The sequence below is a fragment of the Python bivittatus genome, unplaced genomic scaffold (genome assembly GCF_059951505.1).
Source record: "Python bivittatus isolate LINGU-HERP-01145 unplaced genomic scaffold, Pbiv_v1 ctg000610_np1212, whole genome shotgun sequence".
NCBI lineage: Eukaryota > Metazoa > Chordata > Lepidosauria > Squamata > Pythonidae > Python > Python bivittatus.
The window spans coordinates 36,549,666-36,572,644 of NW_028277088.1; the positions used below are offsets into that span (position 1 = coordinate 36,549,666).

The 22,979-nt window shown below is 38.0% G+C and overlaps 1 protein-coding gene across 2 annotated transcripts in view; it reads right to left on the reverse strand.

The window, feature by feature from the left end:
* The window catches only part of ZNF385D (zinc finger protein 385D), a 210,229-nt gene that overhangs the window by 107,689 nt on the left and 79,561 nt on the right, over positions 1-22,979 (reverse strand). For both annotated transcript variants that reach the window (XR_015797895.1, XM_088150779.1), the window contains exon 3: positions 12,552-12,662. Coding sequence is in view for 1 of the 2 variants with exons in the window: in XM_088150779.1 (XP_088006905.1) it covers positions 12,552-12,662 (111 nt within the window). In the remaining variant the exon portion in view is untranslated. The remainder of the gene's footprint in view (positions 1-12,551; positions 12,663-22,979) is intronic.

Consider the following 22,979-nt stretch of genomic DNA (forward strand, 5'->3'; position numbering starts at 1 on the left):
TCACTGCCTTGTCATGGCGAAGGGGCTTGCGTAACTCAGTGAAGCCATGAGCTATACCGTGCAGGGCTACCCAAGACGGACAGGTCATGACAGAGAGTTCTGACAAAATGTGGTCCACTGGAGAAGGAAATGGCAACCCACTCCAGTATCCTTGCCAAGAAAACCCCATGGACAATGTTAAAAGGCTAAAAGATATGACGCCGGAAGATGAGCCCCTCAGGTCGGAAGGTGTCCAATATGCTACTGGGGAAGAGTGGAGGGCATTTCCAAGTAGCTCCAGAAAGAGTGAAGCGGCTGGGCCAAAGCCGAAAGGACGTTCAGCTGTGGATGTATCTGGAAGCGAAAAGAAGGTCCGATGCTATAAAGAACAATATTGTATAGGTACCTGGAATGTAAGATCTATGAACCAAGGCAAGCTGGATGTGGTCAAACATGAGATGACAAGATTGAACGTCGACATCTTGGGAATCAGCGAATTGAAATGGACGGGAATGGGAGAATTTAATTCAGGTGACCATTATACTGTATCTACTACTGTGGCCAAGAAACCCTTAGAAGAAATGGAGTTGCACTCATAGTCAATAAGAGAGTGGGAAAGGCAGTAATGGGGTACAACCTCAAAAACAACAGAATGATCTCAGTGCGTATCCAAGGCAAACCATTCAACATCACAGTAATCCAAGTCTATGCCCCAACCACTGATGCCGAAGAAGCTGAAGTTGACCGGTTCTATGAAGATCTACAACACCTTCTAGAACTAGCACCAAAAAAAGATGTCCTTTTCATCATAGGGGATTGGAATGCTAAAGTAGGAAGTCAAGGAGTAATCGGAATAACAGGCAAGTTTGGCCTTGGAGCACAAAATGATGCAGGGCAAAGGCTAACAGAATTCTGTCAAGAGAACAAGCTAGTCATAGCAAACACTCTTTTCCAACAACACAAGAGACGACTCTACACATGGACATCACCAGATGGTCAATACCGAAACCAGATTGATTATATACTTTGCAGCCAAAGATGGAGAAGCTCTATACAGACAGCAAAAACAAGACTAGGAGCTGACTGTGGCTCAGATCATGAGCTTCTTACTGCAAAATTTAGGCTTAAATTGAAGAATGTAGGGAAAACCACTAGACCACTCAGGTATGACTTAGTTCATATTCCTTGTGAGTACACAGTGAAGGTGATAAATAGATTTAGAGGATTAGATTTGGTAGACAGAGTGCCTGAAGAACTATGGACGGAGGTCTGTAACATTGTACAGGAGGCAGCAGCTAAAACCATCCCAAGGAAAAAGAAATGCAAGAAAGCAAAATGGCTGTCTGATAAGGCTTTACAAATAGCTGTGGAAAGAAGGAATGTGAAAAGCAAGGGTGAAAGGGAAAGATATAAGCAACTGAATGCAGATTTCCAGAGAATAGCAAGGAGAGATAAGAAGGCCTTCTTAAATGAACAATGCAAAGAAATTGAGGAAAACAATAGAATGGGGAAGACTAGAGATCTCTTCAAGAAAATTGGAGATATCAAAGGAACGTTTAGTGCAAAGATGGGCATGATAAAGGACAAAAAAGGCAGGGACCTAACAGAAGCAGAAGAGATTAAGAAGAGGTGGTAAGAATACACAGAAGAACTATACAAGAAAGATCTTAATGTCCCTGATGTCCACGCTGGTGTGATCACTGACCTTGAGCCAGACATCCTAGAGAGTGAAGTCAAGTGGGCCTTAGGAAGCATTGCTAACAACAAAGCTAGTGGAGATGACAGTATTCCAGCTGAGTTATTTAAAATACTAAAAGATGATGGTGTTAAAGTGCTGCACTCAATATGCCAGCAAGTTTGGAAAACGCAACAGTGGCCACGGGATTGGAAAAGGTCAGTTTATGTTCCAATTCCAAAGAAGGGCAATGCCAAAGAATGCTCAAACTATCGCACAATTGCACTCATTTCACATGCTAGCAAGGTTATGCTCAAAATCCTACAAGCTAGGCTTCAGCAATATATGAACCGAGAACTACCGGATGTACAAGCTGGGTTTCGAAGAGGCAGAGGAACTAGAGATCAAATCGCCAACATTCGCTGGATCATGGAGAAAGCACAAGAGTTCCAGAAAAATATCTACTTCTGCTTCATTGACTATGCAAAAGCCTTTGATTGTGTGGATCACAACAAACTGTGGCAAATTCTTAAAGAGATGGGAGTACCAGACCACCTTACCTGTCTCCTGAGAAATCTCTATGCGGGCCAAGAAGCAACAGTTAGAACCGGTCATGGAACGACCGATTGGTTCAAAATAGGGAAAGGTGTACGACAAGGCTGTATACTGTCACCCTGCTTATTTAACCTATATGCAGAGTACATCATGAGAAATGCCAGGCTGGAAGAATCACAAGCCGGAATTAAGATTGCAGGGAGAATCATCAACAACCTCAGATATGCGGACGATACCACCCTAATGGCAGAAAGTGAAGAAGAACTAAAGAGCCTCTTGATGAGGGTGAAAGAGGAGAGTGCAAAAGCTGGCTTGAAACTCAACATTAAAAAAACTAAGATCATGGCATCTGGACCCATCAATTCCTGGCAAATAGAAGGGGTAGAAATGGAAGCAGTAACAGACTTCATTTATTTGGGCTCCAAGATCACCGCAGACGGAGACTGCAGCCATGAAATTAAAAGACGCTTGCTCCTTGGGAGGAAAGCTATGGCAAGCCTAGATAGCATATTAAAAAGCAGAGACGTCACCTTGCCGACAAAGATCTGCATAGTCAAAGCTATGGTTTTTCCAGTAGTAATGTATGGCTGTGAGAGCTGGACCATAAAAAAGGCTGAGCGCCGAAGAATTGATGCCTTTGAACTGTGGTGCTGGAGAAGACTCTTGAGAGTCCCCTGGACTGCTAGGAGGTCAAACCAGTCAATCTTAAAGGAAATCAACCCTGATTGGTCATTGGAAGAATCGATAATGAAGCTCAAGCTCAGATACTTTGGTCACCTAATGCGAAGAGAGATCTCTTTGGAGAAGACCCTGATGCTGGGAAAGATTGAAGGCAAAAGGAGAAGAGGACGGCAGAGGATGAGATGGTTAGATAGCATCACTGAAGCAATGAGCATGAAACTGAGCAAACTCAGGGAGGCAGTGAAGGACAGGAAGGGCTGGCGCAATATGGTTCATGGGGTCACGAAGAGTCGGACACGACTTAACGACTGAACAACAACAGATGTTCTTTTGATATTCTTGAGATTTGCAAAATGGTCATGAGTGCCATGATTCCTTCTGAACCTAGCTTGAACATCTGGTAATTCCTTTTGATGATTGGTGCCAGATGTTGTTGTATGATCTTAAGGAGAATCTTGCTAGTGTGAGGGATGAGGACAATTGTGTGGTAATTAGAGCAGTCCTTGGAGTTGCCCTTCTTTGGCAATGGAACGAACACTGATCATTTCCAATCCTGTGGCCATGTGTTCATTTCCCAAACTTTCTGGCACAAGGCTATGATGGTTGTGGGTGGTACAGGCCATAGCAATTCTTCAGGGATGGTATCAACACCTGGGGCCTTGTTGTTTGGCAGTTGGCTCATTGCTCACATAACTTCTTCCTGAAGGATGGCTGGTTCTATTTCTGCTTCCCTTTCCTCATCATCCTGAGGAAGCTGGGCCATTTTGCTGCTGGCATGTAGCTTTTCTTTGTATTCTTGCCATCTGTTCTTCATACCTTGTTGGTCAGACAGTTCTTTCATTGCTTGTTTCTGATGATGCTTTTATGAGCAGTAAATGTTCGAATCCTTTTGACTTGGGCAAATGTATTCCTGATGTAGCCCTTCATGTAGTCCTCTTCTAGCTGCTTGCAGTGCTGGTCCCAGAAAACCTTGTTGTCTTTCCTTGCTGCTTTTTGGAAATCCATATTCAATCTCCTTGCTTCTTCTTCTTTGTCTGCTGCTTTGGCTGCCTTACTTCACTCGGCTGTTCTGATGGTTTCACCTGAGAGCCACTTTTCTCTGGCTTCTTGTACGGTATGTGTTCAACTGCTGTTTCAATTATGGTCAATTTAATTTCTTGCCATAGTTCATCAGGCATCTTCTCAGCAGTGTCCAGCAGTTCAAACCTATTTTTCACCTCAATTCCTTGTGGAAGGGATTTTGGCGATGTCAAACTTCTTTGATGGTGCTGTCTTTTTGATGTTGCATAATTTGACTCTGATCTTAGCTACCAACATTCATGATGTGAACCACAATCGGCACTCAGACATGTCTTGATATCAAGGACTGAATTGGCCCATTGATGGCTGCATAGGACATAGTCGATCTGATTACAGTGCAGTTTATTTGGTGAGGTCTAAGTGCATAAGCAGTTGTGTTTGTATGATACTGCAAACAGTGTGTGGTAGAAAGGGAGTATGCATGTCTTGCTGGGCAAGAAAAATCTAAAGCATTCACCTCACTCCAACCTCTTAAGAGTTAAGCTGAAGGGAAGAGTCCTGAAGCAGACAGGGTTAGAACAGCATACAGGGACAACTGTGTTAGGAACTGGAGTGTAACTGGAGGTAAGATCTCCTTTCAGTTGAGTTGTTTCTTGGCAATAGTATAGAAGTAATTTGTCATTGCCTTCTTCTGAATGTTTCTTCAATTTCCAATCTTGCCTGTAGCCTTGATATTTTTAGATGGACACCCATCCAATTATTAACTAAATCTAGTTCTACTTGGCTCTTTGAAATCAGCTAAGATCTTCTAGTTGCTGCCATCTAGCTGGATGGACATAGCAAACTGTAATTCTTTTTCAGGATCCCTAAAAGGGGTTCACCAGTTGAGACAGATATCCCAACTCCTACAAGGAAGGAAGGGAGGGAGGGAGGTAGGGTGGGTTCCATTTTCTGATTACATCTAACAGAAAAGAAATTTGACATTAACTGAAAAAGTAGATTGCATAAAGTAAATAGTCTTGTTTTGAAGTGAATATATATCAGAATTACATTTATTCAGTTACATGTATCATCCCTTTATTAAGCTTCTATAAAAGCTGAAGTTCTTATATTCATATTTGATAACAGTGTTACAAGATGCTGACATCCTTTTATATATAAAGGTAGTATGTCTCACTATAAGACTCTAATTGGTATGAATATAGTAACAATCCTCCAACTAATACTTCACATTTTTGTACATCTGGCCTTGGGAATATTTATTTACACTACTCTAAAACAGAATCATGCCCTTCAAATACTAAATATAATCTGCAAAAATCCATACTGCCTTTGTTAACTTTTGGAGAGTTGTGAAGCATTAAAGCAACACGTTGCTATAGATAACCAATATTGTACAATTCACAGATCAAATTTGCAAAATTTATTTATCAGCTGGGGTTTATATGCCACTCTAATCAGAAACAAGTCTGACCACAAGCCAATTTGCATTATGCTTTCCTGAGAAATATTTTGACAATTGGGTAGATATTACATCAGTTAAACAGACTGAATATAGTTTCTTATTTCTCATCTCAATTTTATCATCTATCCCATGTTGGAGTACAAAATGGCTGCACAAGGGAGAGTGAGATCCCTTGCATCATCACACTTGCCATCTTTTATCTTTATCTTTTATTAATTTTATTGTAATTTCATTGTTTGATTGCTGTGAGCCACTCAGAGTTGTTGAGAGTTGGGTGGCATACAAGTTTAATAAAAATATTATTGTTGTTCGCACACTCATCCAGATGTTTAGACTTGTATTGCAATGTATTTGGCATTTTTATCCTCCTATCAAGTCCTTCCCAAGGACCTGGAATAGGCAGATGTTGTTGTTGGATAGTGTTAAAGGTATCGTCTTTGTTGCTGTTCCAAGTAAAGCTGCCTTTTGCAATTGACTGATGGTGATTTTGTCAATGCTGATAGTCTTCAAGTGGTACTCCAGATATTTTGGGATTGTACTCAAGGCACCTATTACTATTGATACTATCTGTGCTTTATTTTGCCACAGTTGTTCTACTTCTATTTGCAGGTCTTTGCATCTTGTGATTTTCTCCAGTCCTTTCTCTTCTATTCTGCTGTCTCCATGTACAGTATTTCAATGTCCACTATCCAGACTTTTTTTTATCTTTCTTATCAACAGTTGTTAAGTTTGGAGTGTTCTGTGGCAGGGCTTGTCTGTTTGATGGTGATTTTATCAATGCCGATAGTCTTCAAGTGGTGCTCCAGATATTCTGGGATTGCACCCAAGGTGCCTATTACTATTGGTACTATCTTTTGCCACAGTTGTTCTATTTCTATTTGCATATCTTTGTATCTTGTGATTTTCTCCAGTTCTTTCTCTTCTATTCTGCTGTCTCCAGGTATTGCAATGTCCACTATCTAGACTTTTTTGTCTTTCTTATCAACAGTCGTTAAGTCTGGGGTGTTATATGGCAGGTGCTTGTCTGTTTGAATTCTAAAGTCCCAGAGCACTTCAGCTTCTTCATTTTCTATTACTCTGTCTGTTTTGTGGTCCCACCAGTTCTTGCTTGCAGGCAAATGGTATTTCTTGCAGATATTCCAATGCACCATTGTTGCTACTTTGTCATGCCGTTGTTTGTAGTCAGTCTGTGCGATCTTACAGCAGCTAACTAAGTGGTCCACTGTTTCTTCACCTTCTTTGCAGAGGCGGCATTTGCTGTCTGTTGCTGTCTTCTCAATTCTGGCTTTGTATGCATTTGTTCTTAAGGCTTGGTCTTGTGCAGCCTAAATTAGCCCCTCTGCTCTTTCTTCAACTTTCCTGCTCTTTTTTGATAGATCTTGTTGTTATCTACTTTGCCTGGCAGTTTTGTGTGTGTGTGTGTGTACTGGCCATGTAATACTTTGCCTTGCCATGCCTCATTTCTATTCTTCATTTGATCTTTCTTGTAGGCCAGTTGGTCTCTTTAGTAAGCCTTCATGGTGTACTAGCTTCAGTGCATCTTCTTCACTCTCCTTCAGATATTCTTCTAATGCCATTTTTTCTTCTTCAACTGTCTGGTGTACTTGCAATATTTCATGCCCACTTATGCTACTTGGTAAGCAGAATCTGTCAACATTGCTGTGTGGATGAAGGGCATGATTCATTGTCATTATTTTTCTGATCTTCCTATCCAGGGCTTCTAGTTCTGCTTGAGTCCAGTCCACTATTCCAGCTGTGTATCTAATAACTGGAATTGCTCAGGTGTTAATTCCCTTGATGGTATTTCCTTTACTGAGTTTGGACTTTAAGATCTTCTTCACTCTCATGATGTATTTACTACTAACCTTCTTCTTGACTTCAATGTGCTTGATGTTGTCACCTTGAAGGATGTCCAGATATTTGCAGTGACCTTCTTCATCCAGACTCTTGATGTTATTTCCGTAGGGCATCTTGATTCCTTCAGTTTTTACTATTTTTCTCCTGTTGATGGTAAAGGTGGCACATTTGTCCAGTCCAAGCTCCATTGCAATATCTTAGATATATATTCAGACAGCGTTAAGCAGCTATTCTATTTCAGAGAGTGTTTTTTCATACAGCTTCAGATCGTCCAAGTAAAGGAGCTGGGATAGCCTGGCAGATGTTTTTGATGTTTGATAGCCATGGCTTGACTTGTTCAGTATTGTTGACAGAGGAATCAATGCAATGACAAACAGTAGTGGTGATAGTGAGTCTCCTTGAAAGATTCCTCTCTTGATGTTAACCTCTCCTAGCCTATCACCATTGACCAGCAACTATGTCTTCCATTGTGCCACTGATCTTTACACAAAGCTTCTGAGGTTTTTACTGACTCCTGTTATTTCTAGGAACTTGATTATCCAATCACGTGGTAGGGAGTCAAATGACCTTCTTGTAATCTATCCAAGCTACATTCAGGTTGTTCTTCCTTTTCTTGCAGTTTTCCAAAATCATCTTGTCAATTAGGAGCTGATCTGTTGTTCCTCTGCTGTTTGGGCAATTTTCTTTCTGCTCAGAAGGAAAGAGCTTGTTTTCAACTAGATGCTGTTGGACTGCATCAGCTACTACACCAGTTAGCAATTTGAAAGTTGTTGGTAAGCAGGTAATTGGCCTGTAGTTGGCTGGTGTTGTCCCTTTTGTTGGACCTTTCATTATCAGGTAGGTTTTGCCAGATGTTATCCAATTTTCAATTTCATCTCCTTGCAGTATGTTGTTAAACTGCTTCGCAATGAGTGAGTGGAGAGCAGTCAGATGTTTCAACCAAAAACTATGCAGTTCATCTTCACTTGGTACTGATCAATTCTTGATCTTCCTTGCTCTTTTCTCCACCATTTCTGCTGTTATTACAAGTTCTTTCATTTCAGCTTCTTTTTTTATTCTTATCTACCTCCTTTATCCAAGCTGCATTGTTGTTGTATTTCTTTCGGATGTCCCCTAGCTGTGCCCAGAACTGCACTGTTTCTTGTTTGTCAGGTGTTGACTGGTTCATTGCAGTCTCTCCACTGACGGATTGGTAGAAACAATTCTGATTTGACTGAAATTGGAAATTCTGCCTATAGTGTGCAGTTAGAGCTTTGTATCTGCTGATCTTTTTGGCTATGGCTGCTATTTGCTGCTTTATTATTTATAGTGCTTCTTTGATCTTCCTTGTTTCTAGGTGATATTTCTTGATCAGGTATTCTTTGGTCTTCTTGTTGTTCAGCTTCTTTTCTTTCATCTGTTCTAGCTTGCTAGCATCTGATCTTAGCATGCTGATCTTATTTTCCAACTTGATCTTTCATTTTGGTGGTGTACTGTTTGGCTTTTTCTCGTTTGTTGATTTTGCATCCAAGGTATTCAGTTATAACTGCAGCTGTGGTGTACATTAGTTGGTTTCTTTCTTGCAGTGAGCTGGTGCTTATATTACAGTATTGGCATCTTTTAATATTTGTGCTAGCCATTTCTTTGTAACAAGCTTCAATGTTCTTATTCTGTTGTTTTGTGCTGTTCTAGATGCTCAGTTATTTTTTGTTTCAATTCCTTTTGTTTTTTAGTTAGAGGGCCTTGTTCTTTCTGAGAAGGGAGAGGAGAGGAGAGGAGAGGAGAGGAGAGGAGAGGAGAGGAGAGGAGAGGAGAGGAGAGGAGAGGAGAGGAGAGGAGAGGAGAGGAGAGGAGAGGAGAGGAGAGGAGAGGAGAGGGTGCCTGGTTTGGGAATGAAAACGACTCAATAGCTATGCTGGCTTCCACTACTGCCAACTCCCCCTGATTTGTCTCTATAGTGTGAGCTACTTCTGCCAAGACTTTGATTTCTTTGTGCAGGGTAACCTTTGTAGTTCTTCTAATTCTACTTCTGTGAATACTTCATTTTGTATTATAAATCAACACTGACCTCCGTTCTGTTATTTCTGATTGGATGTTGTTTTTTCCAGAACTGGTGCATTCTTTTCAGATATCTTCTTCTCTTTGGACTTGATTTGTAATAGCAGATCATTATTTCTTTGTTTTCAGTCTTTGTATATTTGCAACGGGTAAACAACTTTTCTTCTAGTAGTCCTGCAGCTGCTGGCCATGGTTGCTCAGTCAACAGTTCTGAGTCCTTTGGCCCACTTGTCGTCAGATGTCCAGGAACTAGAACACCTAGGTGGTCCTTGTTGACCCAGGTATGGGTTTCCAGTATGGGTTTCTGTCAGTTACATCTCACTGTATTGTTTATGGGAGAAACACTCTTCGTCTGGCTCCTCTGATGAGACCTGTCCAGTATGGTTGAACCTCTGGTATAACTCTCATCCTCCTTGGAGCATACAAGTCCCACAACCATATCAAGGTAGTGCCTCACTGGGGGTCAAGGTAGAGCCTGGGTTATTATTATTTTGCACCAAGGAAAAAAGAGGTTGTAATTAAATCAATGACTCTCAGATGAATGGAGTACATTTCTTTGTCTTTCTTTTTTTTATTAAACATTTTGAAGAAAAATATGGACAAGGAAAGAAAAGACATATAAAAAGAATATAAGGGTAAAATACAAGTAGTAAGAAACAAATAAGTAAACAAGGGATCTAAAATGTAATGGAGAATATAGTTTTCCAATATAATATTAATTACCTATGAACTTATAAAATGAATTATACCACTTAAAAAACCCCCAATAATCATCATGAAGCTTTAATCTAGGGATACATATTAGAAAGCATGGCTAACACAGTATAGATCACCGATTAAAATTATAAGCTATAATAAACTGAATAAATACCAGGAATCTAATTTCCCATGGTTGAAGTTAGAAAAATCCAAGTTTGGGGTATGTTACAAATCTGTGCATTAAATGGTTTCCAATTAGAATTGAATTCTACATTGAATTTATTCTGAACATCAAAACACACTTCCAGAGCTTGTTTAATATTCTTCCAAGGAGAGAATCAAACAACCTTTCCAATAAAAAGCATATAATATCCTAGCAGCAGTTAACAGAGACAAAGCTCGTGCAGTGTACTGTGGAAAAAAATGTATAGTTTAGTAAAATTTAATAAAAATATTACAGGTTGTAATGGGAATTCAGCTTTCAAAATTTGTTTCATTATAATATGAATCATTTTTCAAAACTGTTGCGCCTTACAGCATTCCCACCATATACGAAAAAATGATCCAACCTGCTCATTACATTTCCAACATTTTTTTAGAAAATGAATTGTCCAATTTAGTGATCAGGACTGGAGTAATACACAACAAGAACACATCTTATACCAACTTCCTGTAAGCATGACATTTAGAGTAATGTTCTTATTCAATTGAAATTCCTATTTTTGCATCTCTCTTACTGCATTCAAATTCTGCATCCATTTAATCATATGGTCTTTGACCTATTCAGACTCTGAGTTATAATTCACTAATAGTTTCTAAATTAAGTCCAACAAATGCCAATGGTTCTAATGCCAATAAACATAAAGGAGGAGAAAGAAGACAACCTTGAATTGTCCCCTTCAATAAAATACATTGTCGTGATAAAGAGCCATTTACTATTACTGTATTTTAGCTCTTGGTTCTTGATAAATATTCTGTATCCATCTAAAAAAACCTGAATTGCAACCAATCTTTTTCAAAACTGCAAACATGAAATGTAATTCCAAATGTCAGTTTTTTCTGCAAGAAAAATAATAATTTCTAATTTTTAAGTTCTTAAATTTAATTATTTTTTTTAATTTTTCTTTTTATCTTGCTGATAACATTGAAATGTGTCTAATTTATTTATCATATATGTCTTCAGGACAAATCCTAGTCTGATCACTTCAGTCAGGCATCCATTTATTATCTTATCAAGGATTGCCATGAAAAGCTTCATTAAGAAAATAGGTCTATATGACTCAAGACAGGTGGAGTCTTTTCCTTGTTTATAAATCAAATAAATGAAGGATTCCTTCCATGAAGAAAGAAGTTCTTCACCTTAAGTGTAACATCTAACCCTAACCTGTATTTTAAGTCTCAAATGAATGGAGTATATTACTGTGAGACAGATTTTATGAGTATGTATACTGCAGGGAGTGGTTGGAAGGAGGGAAAAATAGGTGGTAAAAAATAAGCAGTATTGTGTTGTGGGCCCCTCATTTTATAATTGCCTTTCATATTGTCTATCTTTTCTAAAAATGCTTTGTATAACTACTCATTTTTCTCTAGAAGTACATATCCTACTGTTGGACAACATATTATGGAGAACAAACAAGCAAATATATCTCAAAAAAGATTTATCTTGTTGTTGAAAATATTTTTAGAAAACTCTAAAAAATATTTAGAATATTTAAATCACTTCACATAGTTATGGCAAAATAATAATGAATTGTAATATAATGCAATAATGTTTATGTGGCCAATGACCAGCAAAATTTAAACATATACCACATAAAAGTAAAATCAAATGGGTGAGATAAACTCCTAACATAACAAGTAGTCTCTATAATAGAAGTGTAACATATGCTACTATAATGGTATGTTAATGAACTGCGTATTTATTATTTGCCTCAGAGCTTGCATTGGAGATAAAGAGCACAAGAAGGTTACATTTTCTGATATCTATTTTAATACTTCTTTCCCCCCCAGCCATAAATTTATATCCACTAAATCTGCAGAAAGATGGATGTGGTATTAGGGTTTAAATCACAGGAGATAGGTGGGCCATGAATTTATTCACAAGGAGAATGACATGTTTTGATATACAACAGTCCATGAAGGACTGTACTTTGTGCATTTCTGTCATTTAAACTAAGTTTGAAGAATAGATTTAAGTAATAAAGTAGTCACAGTTCTATTATTGCTGAAATTTAAGTAGCTACAATACAAAGACATGCACAACTAAGTATGAACAACCGTAGGTATAGACTCTGATTCCCTAAAGATAGACATCAAATGTTCAAGGACTGTAGTTGTAAAAAGGAGCAAATAGTTCTCCACTTGGAATGATAAGGCAACAATATATATGCATAAAACAACAGGAAAACTTCAAATCTCAGAAAATTAATCCACAAATAAAAACTGGGCCAACAGGTATCAAATAATCACATACAATATAACCACTGTTCTAATGGGACATGCTATCATACAACTTTTACTGGAAGAATACATGGACATTATTTCATGCATCCATGTTAAAGAAGATATAACTTATTTACTTACATCTGAATTAAATCTCAACTGGCATATGTTGCAAGATATGATTTGCTTTCTTCGGTGAGGAAGAGGAACCCCAAACGTATGGTTTATTACAGCTTTTTGAATTGGGTCCATCTGCAACAAGAAAGAGGGGAAAAAAGCTGTTTTCCAGATATAAAACCATCATGGTTAACAACATTTAGTTAAATCTGTACACTTCCAAAATATGGCCCTTGTGCATTTTGTATGTGCATTTGTATGTAGATATGTATGTGTGTGTGCATATGTGTTTATGTATATAAGCTTGTGTTTGCAGGTACTGGTGAAGGGGGAGAAGGGAGGAATATATGAAGGAAGACTGAATGAGTCAAGAGGAAGAGAAAGACTGAGAAAGTTGAAGTTAGATGAAACTGAGATCCTCAGAGACAGAGATAAAACATTAAAGATTAAAGACATGCATGAATTGGTAGGGATGAGGCAGAAGCAGGAATAGTTTATAAGACAGAAAAGTACAGATTGGTATAGTAAGTGATGTTGGTATGAATTAGATCTAAGTCTAGTTTGATTTCCTTTTCTTGCCCCTTACCTCCTTCCTTCACTACTTCGCACTTTTTTTCAGCTGTTTGTATAACTGCAGGTAGTGGCATGATGGGTACATATATCACATTTTTTTCTTTGTGCTTTAGTATCTGAGATCCTATAGATACTGTGTATGTTATCCCCATGCCAGCTTCCCTTTCCCCTATAGACAGTTGGGAACACTGTCTAATATTTATCTAGGAAATTATGGACCAGAAACCACTCCTGGAAGAAAACTCTAAGAAAAACTGTGACAGCTTAATATAATTCCAACACTCTCACTTGTCTGCCCTGATTTTGTTGGGTGCTGCGATTATGGAGTTATATTTAGAAAAGTAATTCCAACTTGCTGTATCAAAGTGCAGTTGGCGGAGTAGAAATGTCTACATCCGAATCAGCTTTTCTTAATCACCTTGGCTAACATTCATATCTTTTTGCATAAAGAGCTATGCACAAATCATGAGAGTCATATTGGAAAGATACAGTTTGTTGCCTGTATAGAGAAATGATGGATTTTCTCTCCATCGTAGTCATGCAAGTATTTATTCATTCTGCCTACCTAGATTCAGCTAGGTGAGCCCAGTGGATTATTCTGGTGGCATACAAATTGGTATCTCCTGGAAACAGAGTTTGGATTGCAGTGCCTAGGATTAATTGTTAGTTCTGTGCCTCATTTTCAGTTCCATAATAACTAATGAACTACAGTATGGTGCCTTATTTATAGTGAATAACCTCAAATGTCCCTCATTTTTCCCAACATTTATTGTGGGAAAAGTGGAGGCAGCCTAACCCTTGTGTTTCATGTTGGTCTTACAAAATATACTTGACTACTGGGTCATTGGGAGCATTAGATCTAAAAAAATTATCCTAACTTTGACCTATCAAATAGTTTTGAACTGCCAAACCCAAGCAACAGGACAGCCAGGCTAAAAGCTCGAAATTAAATATCCAGGAAAAATAGAATATAAAAAGAGGGTTTACAGACATTAGCAAGTCAAGCCTCCAAAGAAAAAACCCTACTGCAGAAACAAAATACGGCATGAATAAGATACTGTCAGACAGGCATACAACTTCTTCAAGTATAATTTTTTTAAAAAAAGAAGATAAAAAGTAGCAAAAACTAATATAAACAAAGAGAAAAAAGGAAAAGAGAGAGAGAGAAAAAAAAGACAAAAGTGCAAAAATAAAAAAGAAATAGAAAGAAGCTTCCAATTTTCTTTGCAGCAAATACAAGTATGATTACAAAATTATCTCTTACTCTATGGTTACAAAAAGAAAAGCTCTCTTTTTTCTATTATCTGGTTTTTTGTTTTGTTTTTCCCTAATCATCAAAACCACAAATCATCATTTCATTTTTTTCTGTTTCATGCAAGAAATCTATAAGGGGTTTCCAGTCAACAATAAACGTAGATAATGTCTCTTCTCTAATCAAAGAAGTCAATTTAGCCAACTCAGCAAGTTACATCATCTTCACCAACCATTCCTCCATTGTGGGTAGTGCCAAGTCTTTCCATTTTTGAGCATACAATAATCAACAAAGTTATACGACTTTTTTCCAGCTGTCTGTTCATTAATCCCAAAAGAAAAACCTCTGCTTTCTATTTTACATTAGTCTTTAAAATCTTCTGAATTAGCGTATGTATTTGTATCCAATTTTTTCTGGCTTTTTTACACACCCATCAAACATGATAAAATGTCCCTACTTGTTGTTCACATTTTCAGCATAAATTTGAAGTACCTTTATACATTCTAAACAATTTCTCTGGTGACATATACCAACAGTACATCATTTTATAAAAAATCTCTTCAAGACTAGAACATAATGTAAATTTTAATCCTTTCAACCACATATTTTCCCATTGTTCCATTTGTATATTGTAATCAAATTTTTTAGCCCATTTTATCATACATTTTTTCATTTGTTTTTCTGTCTCAAATTTCAACAAAAGTTTATACATTTTGGCAATAACATGTTCATCATTTGTACATAATTCTGTTTCAAACTCAGTCTTACATTGTTCAAAACCATAAAATCTTTTATCTACTTTAAACCTTTCTGATAATTGTACATAAGAAAACCATTGGCAAGTATATCCTTATTAGATCTTCTCTTGATTTTATTTTATATTCCCCTGGAAAAAAATCTAAGATATCGTGATAAGTTAACCATTTATGTTTGTTTATTATTTCTTGTCTATGAAATACTTCTTATTCTGAGAGTCACAAAGGTGTTTTCGGAAACAACCTAGATTTGTATTTATTCCATATTCTCAGAATGGCACATCTGACATAATGATTTTTAAAATCCATATTCTTAGCTTTGTTGTACCACAAACATCCATGCCACCCAAATCTCAAATTGTGTTCTTCTAACTCCAATAGCCTCCTATTTCTCAGCATCATCCATTCTTTCATCCAAAGTAAATAACAAGCAGCAAAGAATAATTACAAAACTGGTAGACCCAATCCTCCTTTTTCCTTTGCATCTTGTAATACCTTATATTTAATTTGGTTTTTTTTTCTCCTGCCATACAAATTTAGATATATCCTTCTGCCATTGTTTAAGGTGCATCAAAACAGGTATTCTCTGAAACAAAAATAACATTCTAGGCTAATCTTGATCACAGAAATTCTACCCAACAATGACAGTTGTACTTTGTCCCATTTTAACATATCTTTTTTAATTTCATTCCATGTCTTTACATAATTATTTTGAAATAACATACAGTTCATATTTGTCATAGTGATACCAAATATTTTATCTTTTTCTCAATCTTAAAGCCTGCTTTATTTATCAGTTCTGTTAGATCTTGTATTTTCATATTTTCTTGTTAACGTCTTTGTCTTCTGTTTATTAATCTTAAAACCTGCTAGTACACCAAATTCTTTTAATTTGCCCATTAATAATTCAATTCCCTTTAAATGATCTTCCAAAACCAACCCCAAATCATCTGCAAAAGGTCTTAACTTATAAGTCTCAAGTCTGCAAAAAGTCTTAACCTTTATGCCCACAATCCTCTCATCTTGCCTTATGTCTCTATTCAATATTTCAAGAACTAAAATAAACAGAAGAGTGAACAATGGGCAGCCTTGTCTTGTTCCTTTTTGTATTTCACATGGTTTGATTAGATCTCCATTCACAATTATTTGTGCTGTCTGTGAAGTATAAATTAATTTTACCCATTTTATAAAATTCTCTTCAAAATTTGTATCTTCCAAAACTTTAAGCAGAAATGTCCAGTTCAAATTGTTAGAAGCCTCTCTGCACCTAAAAAGATGAATGTGGCTTGTTTTTCATTATGTTATTAAACTGGATCCCAGAGCACTCTTCACAGGAAAAGAAGATCACAGAATGACCCAGTTATACAGAACATTTTTATAAAGTAGCAGAGAGCTTTTGGAATTTTAGCATACGGAAGCCTGTTTGTTTATCAAGAGAAAACAAAATGGAATAATCAAGACCCTTCATCCACAGAGCAGGAGGAACTTAATATAAATTTAAAGTTAGGAGCCCTGTTTCTCTCAGCTTTCCTGCTAGCTCAGATTACTACATATTAATTCCTTTGGATGGGAAGGAATATCCAAAATTTTCCCTTTCCTGAGAATGCCAGGCTATGTCATCAAGTAAACTTCTCAGTTCTCCCTGCCTCATTTTATAGCTGTCACTCTCTCTCTTTTTTCTACCTCCCTCTTAATCTTAGAGAAAAGCATATTTGATGTCAGAAAGCCACAGTGTCTTACCCCTCTTTCCTCCAGTTCTTATTTCAGCTTCCTGATTGTTTCTCCTTTGATCCTATTCTATATAATAGTACAGAGGTGGCTATCACTTACCCTCTTGCACATTATGCCAAGGGTACAGGGTAAATAAGAACCAAGGTGACATTCAGCCCATGACAAAGGAAACCCAAACTAATAGGCCATTCTATCTAGGTATGATAGACCATGTACAGTAAACATGTGCCTAAAGTTTCCTTGAGCAATTCTGGGGAATACAGCTAATTTTCTCGTTGTTGCATCCAACAAGAGCAACAATTAACATATGGAATAAACAAGAGAGCCAGCTGAGGGAGCTAACTCATAAAAATATCTATATAATGGAGGAGGGAAAGAATTTCATATAATTTGCTTTTCAGTACAATTGGAAGCCACTGATGCTAAGTATTTAAAATGCATGTTCTAGATGTGCAATCATGCATAGTTCATCCTTTTACAGCTAATTTATTCAGTATTGCCTTAGTAATTAAGGTGAATAATTAGTGATTTGAAATTCAACATAATGCATTCAACTATTCCGTTATTTTGTTTTGAGCTGCTGCTTCTTGTCTTACACACTGAAAAGTGCTGTGATATGTTAGTAGTTAAAGTATATACTGATTTATAGCAGAAGCTTATCAAAAATTTTAATCAGTGATGCCATCAAAGTAAGCCAAATGGTGCTGACATCACCAGATCACGAACCATACTGTGTATGACATGTTACTGGTTAGAATATTACTGTGGGTAATTTCCAGTTTAGTTTGTATTCAGAACACTCCCAGTCCACCCCATACCCAGAGCAAGCACAAAAATCACTCAGTTTAGCTAGCAAAAATATAGCTATATATTTATTTATCAGCAAACATAAAAAAACTAACAAGTTGTAACTAGCAAAATGGGACAAAAGACAGGCAAAACTGAGAGAGAAGGGAAGAGAATATAATAATCCACATTGTCTATATCAACAGGCATAGAACTTTCAACACCCACTGGAAACAATACTGTGGGTAATTAGCATGGAGAGCCCCAAAGTAATTGGACTTTGATTATTCAGTGTTAACCCTTTTATGTACATAGCAGTAGAACAGAGATGGAAAGTAGGACACCAGATGATCTCTCCTCTATTCTACTCTATTAATAAGACAATCTGATGGAAGGAATGATGTATCCAATGTTACCTAATACCATCAGGATAGGTTGCTTGCTATCCCTAACGTTAGTCAGTAGTGTAATTGTCCACTTGATTGTATTGATTTCTGCTAATCCTAGGGCTTATCTGTATTGAAGATGTATATTTTGATGCAAACCCTATTTTGACCAGTTCTGAAAGCTTTCATAAAGTTTTATTTTTATTGAATTTTTAAAATCAGTACCTTAAAATGAGGGGGGGGGGAACTCTTTAAAATCTGATTTTCTGTCTTTTCTGAAAGTTAAAAACATATATTTTTGTAAAGATTATCTGGAAACGCAAACACCACCAACCCTCCAGTAAGCAATGAAAAAAATAGCGGTAAACCTTATTTTGAGCCTTTCAAATTAATTGCTTTAATTGTATATTTGATATGCTGTAAGCCGCCCAGAGTCTTTTGGAATCAATAGTTATAATAAATCTACATTATAATAACAATAATATTTGTTAAAAAATAAATTCCTGTATGCCAAGGTTTAACTACCAGTCTGCAAATGAATAGAGATATGCCCTCACATTGACTGTAAACATGTGCAAAACATCTCTCTTCAAGGAGAGATCAGTTAAGGGTCTGGGCATGTCCAGAATAACTACTCTAGATTTGTGTAGAGCAGTGTTTTTCAAACTTGGCAACTTTAAGATGAGTGGACTTTACTCCCAGAATTCCCCAGCCAGCATGTCTGAAAGACAGTGAAGGTAATCAATTTTCACATAATTAGATATTGGTAAAATTTCAGGTTCCTTTCAAACACTCCTCTCGCAGCAGCTCTGATCTCTGTTGTGTCACTTTTTTTTCTTTAGATTGGTTGGATGATCAAATCTTTGCAGCATTGCCCAGCAATGCACAATGGCAGGGGTACATAAGGAGGGGATCCCAAGCTTTCTACAACCAATGCAGCACATGGAAGATCAGAAGGTAAAAATATCTGTTGTGTTGTATTGTACTACAACTGGTTTAAGGAACCAGGTATATAAATATGCTATTGTGATTTTGCTTATGTTTGTTTCTGCTCTTTTATCCAGAATCGCCATGTTGAATAGAAAAAAATGCAAGGCAGAGGATTTCCTGGAGTTTCTTCAGGCAGAGTAAGCAGTGTAAGGAGTCTATACCAAAAGCAATACCAGTGGAAGATATAAACAACTCCTTGCAACAGTTAGAGGATTCAAACTCAAAGAACATACCACTTCTGGTGGAGGTATACCTGGAAAGGATTTAGGTGTAGCAGTATAGAATACTACCATGCTATAGATTCATAAACCTTGATTGCATTCACTCATTCACATATCACATAGGTTTGATGTAACACAATACAGAATTTTTTGAATAATGTTTCTTGGGACATTGGACCAAACAATGAGGTACAACTCAGGATGGATGCAGATAGGCTGAATCACCCTTTCTTTTCTGTTAGGAAGTGAAGGGGTGATTTAAACACTGATGAGTTCCTGAATCATGTTGGAAACATGTTATAGAGTGATGCAGATGTGTTGTGGGGTGCTGATTTACAGTCACAATTAAGACCAGAAGGAGTTGGTCTTAGGAAGTTAAGCACTGTGCTGTTCAACTGTGTCCTGGAGAAAAAAAAGGATGCCAAAGATGCCATCTGGTCAGTTTCAAAGTAGAGGATGAACTTCTATGATTTGTAGGTTGTCTGCTGTATTTGTTAAGCAGAAGGTCATTTACAAAACAAGAAATCATTCTTAGAGCCATGGATATTTCCACAGAACAGATGGTTGGTTTTTCACAGATATGCCTTTGAAGAACATGTAACTATTGGAGTTTTATTTTATAAGCGAGGGGGGCTGGGGTGTTTTTGTCACAGGTTGGCCTCAAGAAGAAAAAACTATTGTTCATATTATGGCTGGTGTGGGTCTTCCGGGCTGTGTGGCCATGGTCTTGAAATCTTGTTTCCTAACATTTCACCAGCACCTGTGACCGGCATCTTCAGAGTGCAGGAGCAGTTCTCTCTGTGCCCAGGGTGAAGTGACCCTTCTGTGGGTATGTATAGAGATCGGGGGGGTTGGGTTACTGAGTGGCTGCTTGTTTTGGAGTCAGCATCTGTGTGTATTTTCCTGGGGATTAGGCAGGGTTTTTTCTTCTACTGAATTGTTAACAAGGGGCTGCTGGGGGTGATTAGCAAGTTCATTGTGTGAACTGTTCACATGTCCTGGTGGTTGAGCTGAGTTCATTGACCTTTTGCAGGCTGTATTTTTCAGGATTGGTAGCCAGGTTTTGTTGATTTTTAGACTCTCCTCTTTTTTATTGAAACTGTGCTGGTGTTTGTGAATCAATGAACTTGCTAATCACCCCCAGCAACCCCCTCGTTAACAATTCAGTAGAAGAAAAAACCCTGCCTAATCCCCAGGAAAATACACACAGATGCTGACTCCAAAACAAGCAGCCACTCAGTAACCCAACCCCCCCCACACCACACCCCCCCAACCCCCAGATCTCTATAAATACCCACAGAAGGGTCACTTCACCCTGGGCACAGAGAGAACTGTTCCTGTCTGTGCTCCTGCACTCTGAAGATGCCGGTCACAGGTGCTGGCAAAATGTTAGGAAACAAGACTTCAAGACCACGGCCACACAGCCCGGAAGACCCACACCAGCCATCGTATGCCGGCTGTGAAAGCCTTCGACAATACATATTGTTCATATTGCTAGATAACAATCATTACTATATGACCAACAAGAGCTTTCTGGGTGAATGCTATTTCTCTGAACTCTGTCATACCACCTTAATTTTACCATGACTGTCAATACCACTGGTGCACATGTCTGAAGCACGAATGTAATGAAGTGGATGTGCGGATGTCAAAATGTGGAAAGTGCAAACTGTCTTGCCATTCTAAGTCTTGCCTCCAAAGACACACACACTTGGCAAAAGAAGGGAAAATTGTTTGTAAGGATAAAGGATGATGCAACACATGCAGGCTGTATTGTTATGGCACTGCTGGACGTGTTCTCTGCTGGACATGTTCTCAGATGGGGAGGATGGGGAGTCAATGGCATCTAGGGACAATAGTCCTGGCATGGGTGATTCCAGTAGTGGTGAAGCCAATGATTCCAATCTGGTTGAGGCAGCTCCAGCAAGTCCTCAGATGCTTTGCCTGCACCCACTAACAGTCTTTCAAATTCTTAAGTCCATCCACCCAGTACTAAGCAGAGGTGTGTAATTAAGATTCAGCATTAGACAACAGAATTCTGTAGATTGGAGAGACTTGCAAAGAAACCAGATGAGCCAGTTCTGAGGAGTAAACTGCCACAGCTGTGTATTGGGTGGAGGCTCAGCATGGCTGATTTATTGGCCTCACTCCCTGGGAGCAGATGCTAAGAACAACTTTTCAAGCCTCAACTCTGTCGTGTTTATCTTGCTGTGTTGTGCTTAGGACTCTGGAATCTACCTCACCATGTCTCTTGTCTTGTCCCTTGGATTTGTCACTTGTTAATTGCATTCCTGGTCTCAACTCGTGCCAAGCCTGTGACTATGTTAATAGATGCCATCTTAAGATATTGGTAAGAAGCATTTTTTTCTTCTAAAAGTTCTGCCTAAGCTTGGGCATCACTGGACTGTGGCAGGCATCCAACTTGCTATCTTGTTTGTTGGCAGCTAACAGTGGTGGTTCAAAAAACCTATGTACCCCACTCCAAAAAGGAAGGAAGGAAGGAAGGAAGGAAGGAAGGAAGGAAGGAAGGAAGGAAGGAAGGAAGGAAGGAAGGAAGGAAGGACAGACTAAGAGAAGGTTGAAAGCATGGAAGGGTATGTTTCCTGAATCAATTGCCTCAACTAGAAGTAGGCATAAAATATATAATTTATGATTTTGAATATTGTCTGAAAGCAGAAGTCCATATAGCAAACTGTATGCTATGGATATGCTGAAGAAAGAAAGTGACTGCAATGTAAGGAGATTGGATGCCTGGCTCAGTTTGTGAGAAACATGTATAAATCCAGGGTTTGCTGGATGTACTTTTATTGCTCACAACTCCAGAGATGGATGATTGATGAAATGATTCAAGTTAAAATTTTGACTCAGGGGGATAAACTGTTGGGCTTTCAGGGAAGCAAGGGGTACTTTTCCCACTTGTTCAATACGAAGACTGATCACTGGACCATCCCCTGATGTCAGGTTTATGGCCTTGAAACCATGATGCCTGATATAAGAGAGGATTTTCTGATGAAGTATACTGTTAATGTAGGAATGGTGTTTAAACTGAAATGGACCTTAACTTACTACTGCAGAAAAGATGTAGAGATATTAAGAGATGTTTGTATTCATTTCGGAAGCAAATGATGGAAATGACACAGCATGAGTTTCTTCCAGGCACAGATGAAGACATTGCTGAAAAGACTGAGATTTGATGTATTGACCCCTTGTAGTATGTTACACTGGTATCTGTCTGCATGGCTCAGTAACATTTCATGTATTTGAAGAATACAAGAAGTGTGTATTGTATTGTATTGTATTGTATACGTGCCTTTAGACAGCTACCACCAGGCACAGAAAAGGTATTCTACACAATGAAATGATATGTATAGCATAAGCAAGAACCTGAATTATTCAGCATGTATTACAGGAGTGTAAAAAGCATGTTGGAATGGTTTTTGGTTGGCTTTCCTGTCATCAACAACACCCTCATGACCTTTGAATTTAAGAGGGTTTTTTTTTCATGCTTACCCCATCAGCATAATCAATTCAACCTATGAAGCTCTATACATCTGTACTTGGGCTACAGAAGAGTACCTCAAAGTCAAGATTATGCTGTACAGAGCACCTGGGGACATAAATGAGGTGGCCAGTTGGTGACTGATACTTCCTTGAAGCAGGTTGTAATCAAGAATCTCCCAACCCCCTTGAACCCACTACTTGTTCTTTCTGACAGTAGCATGAATGCTAAACCCAGTGAACAAAATTTTATTATGATT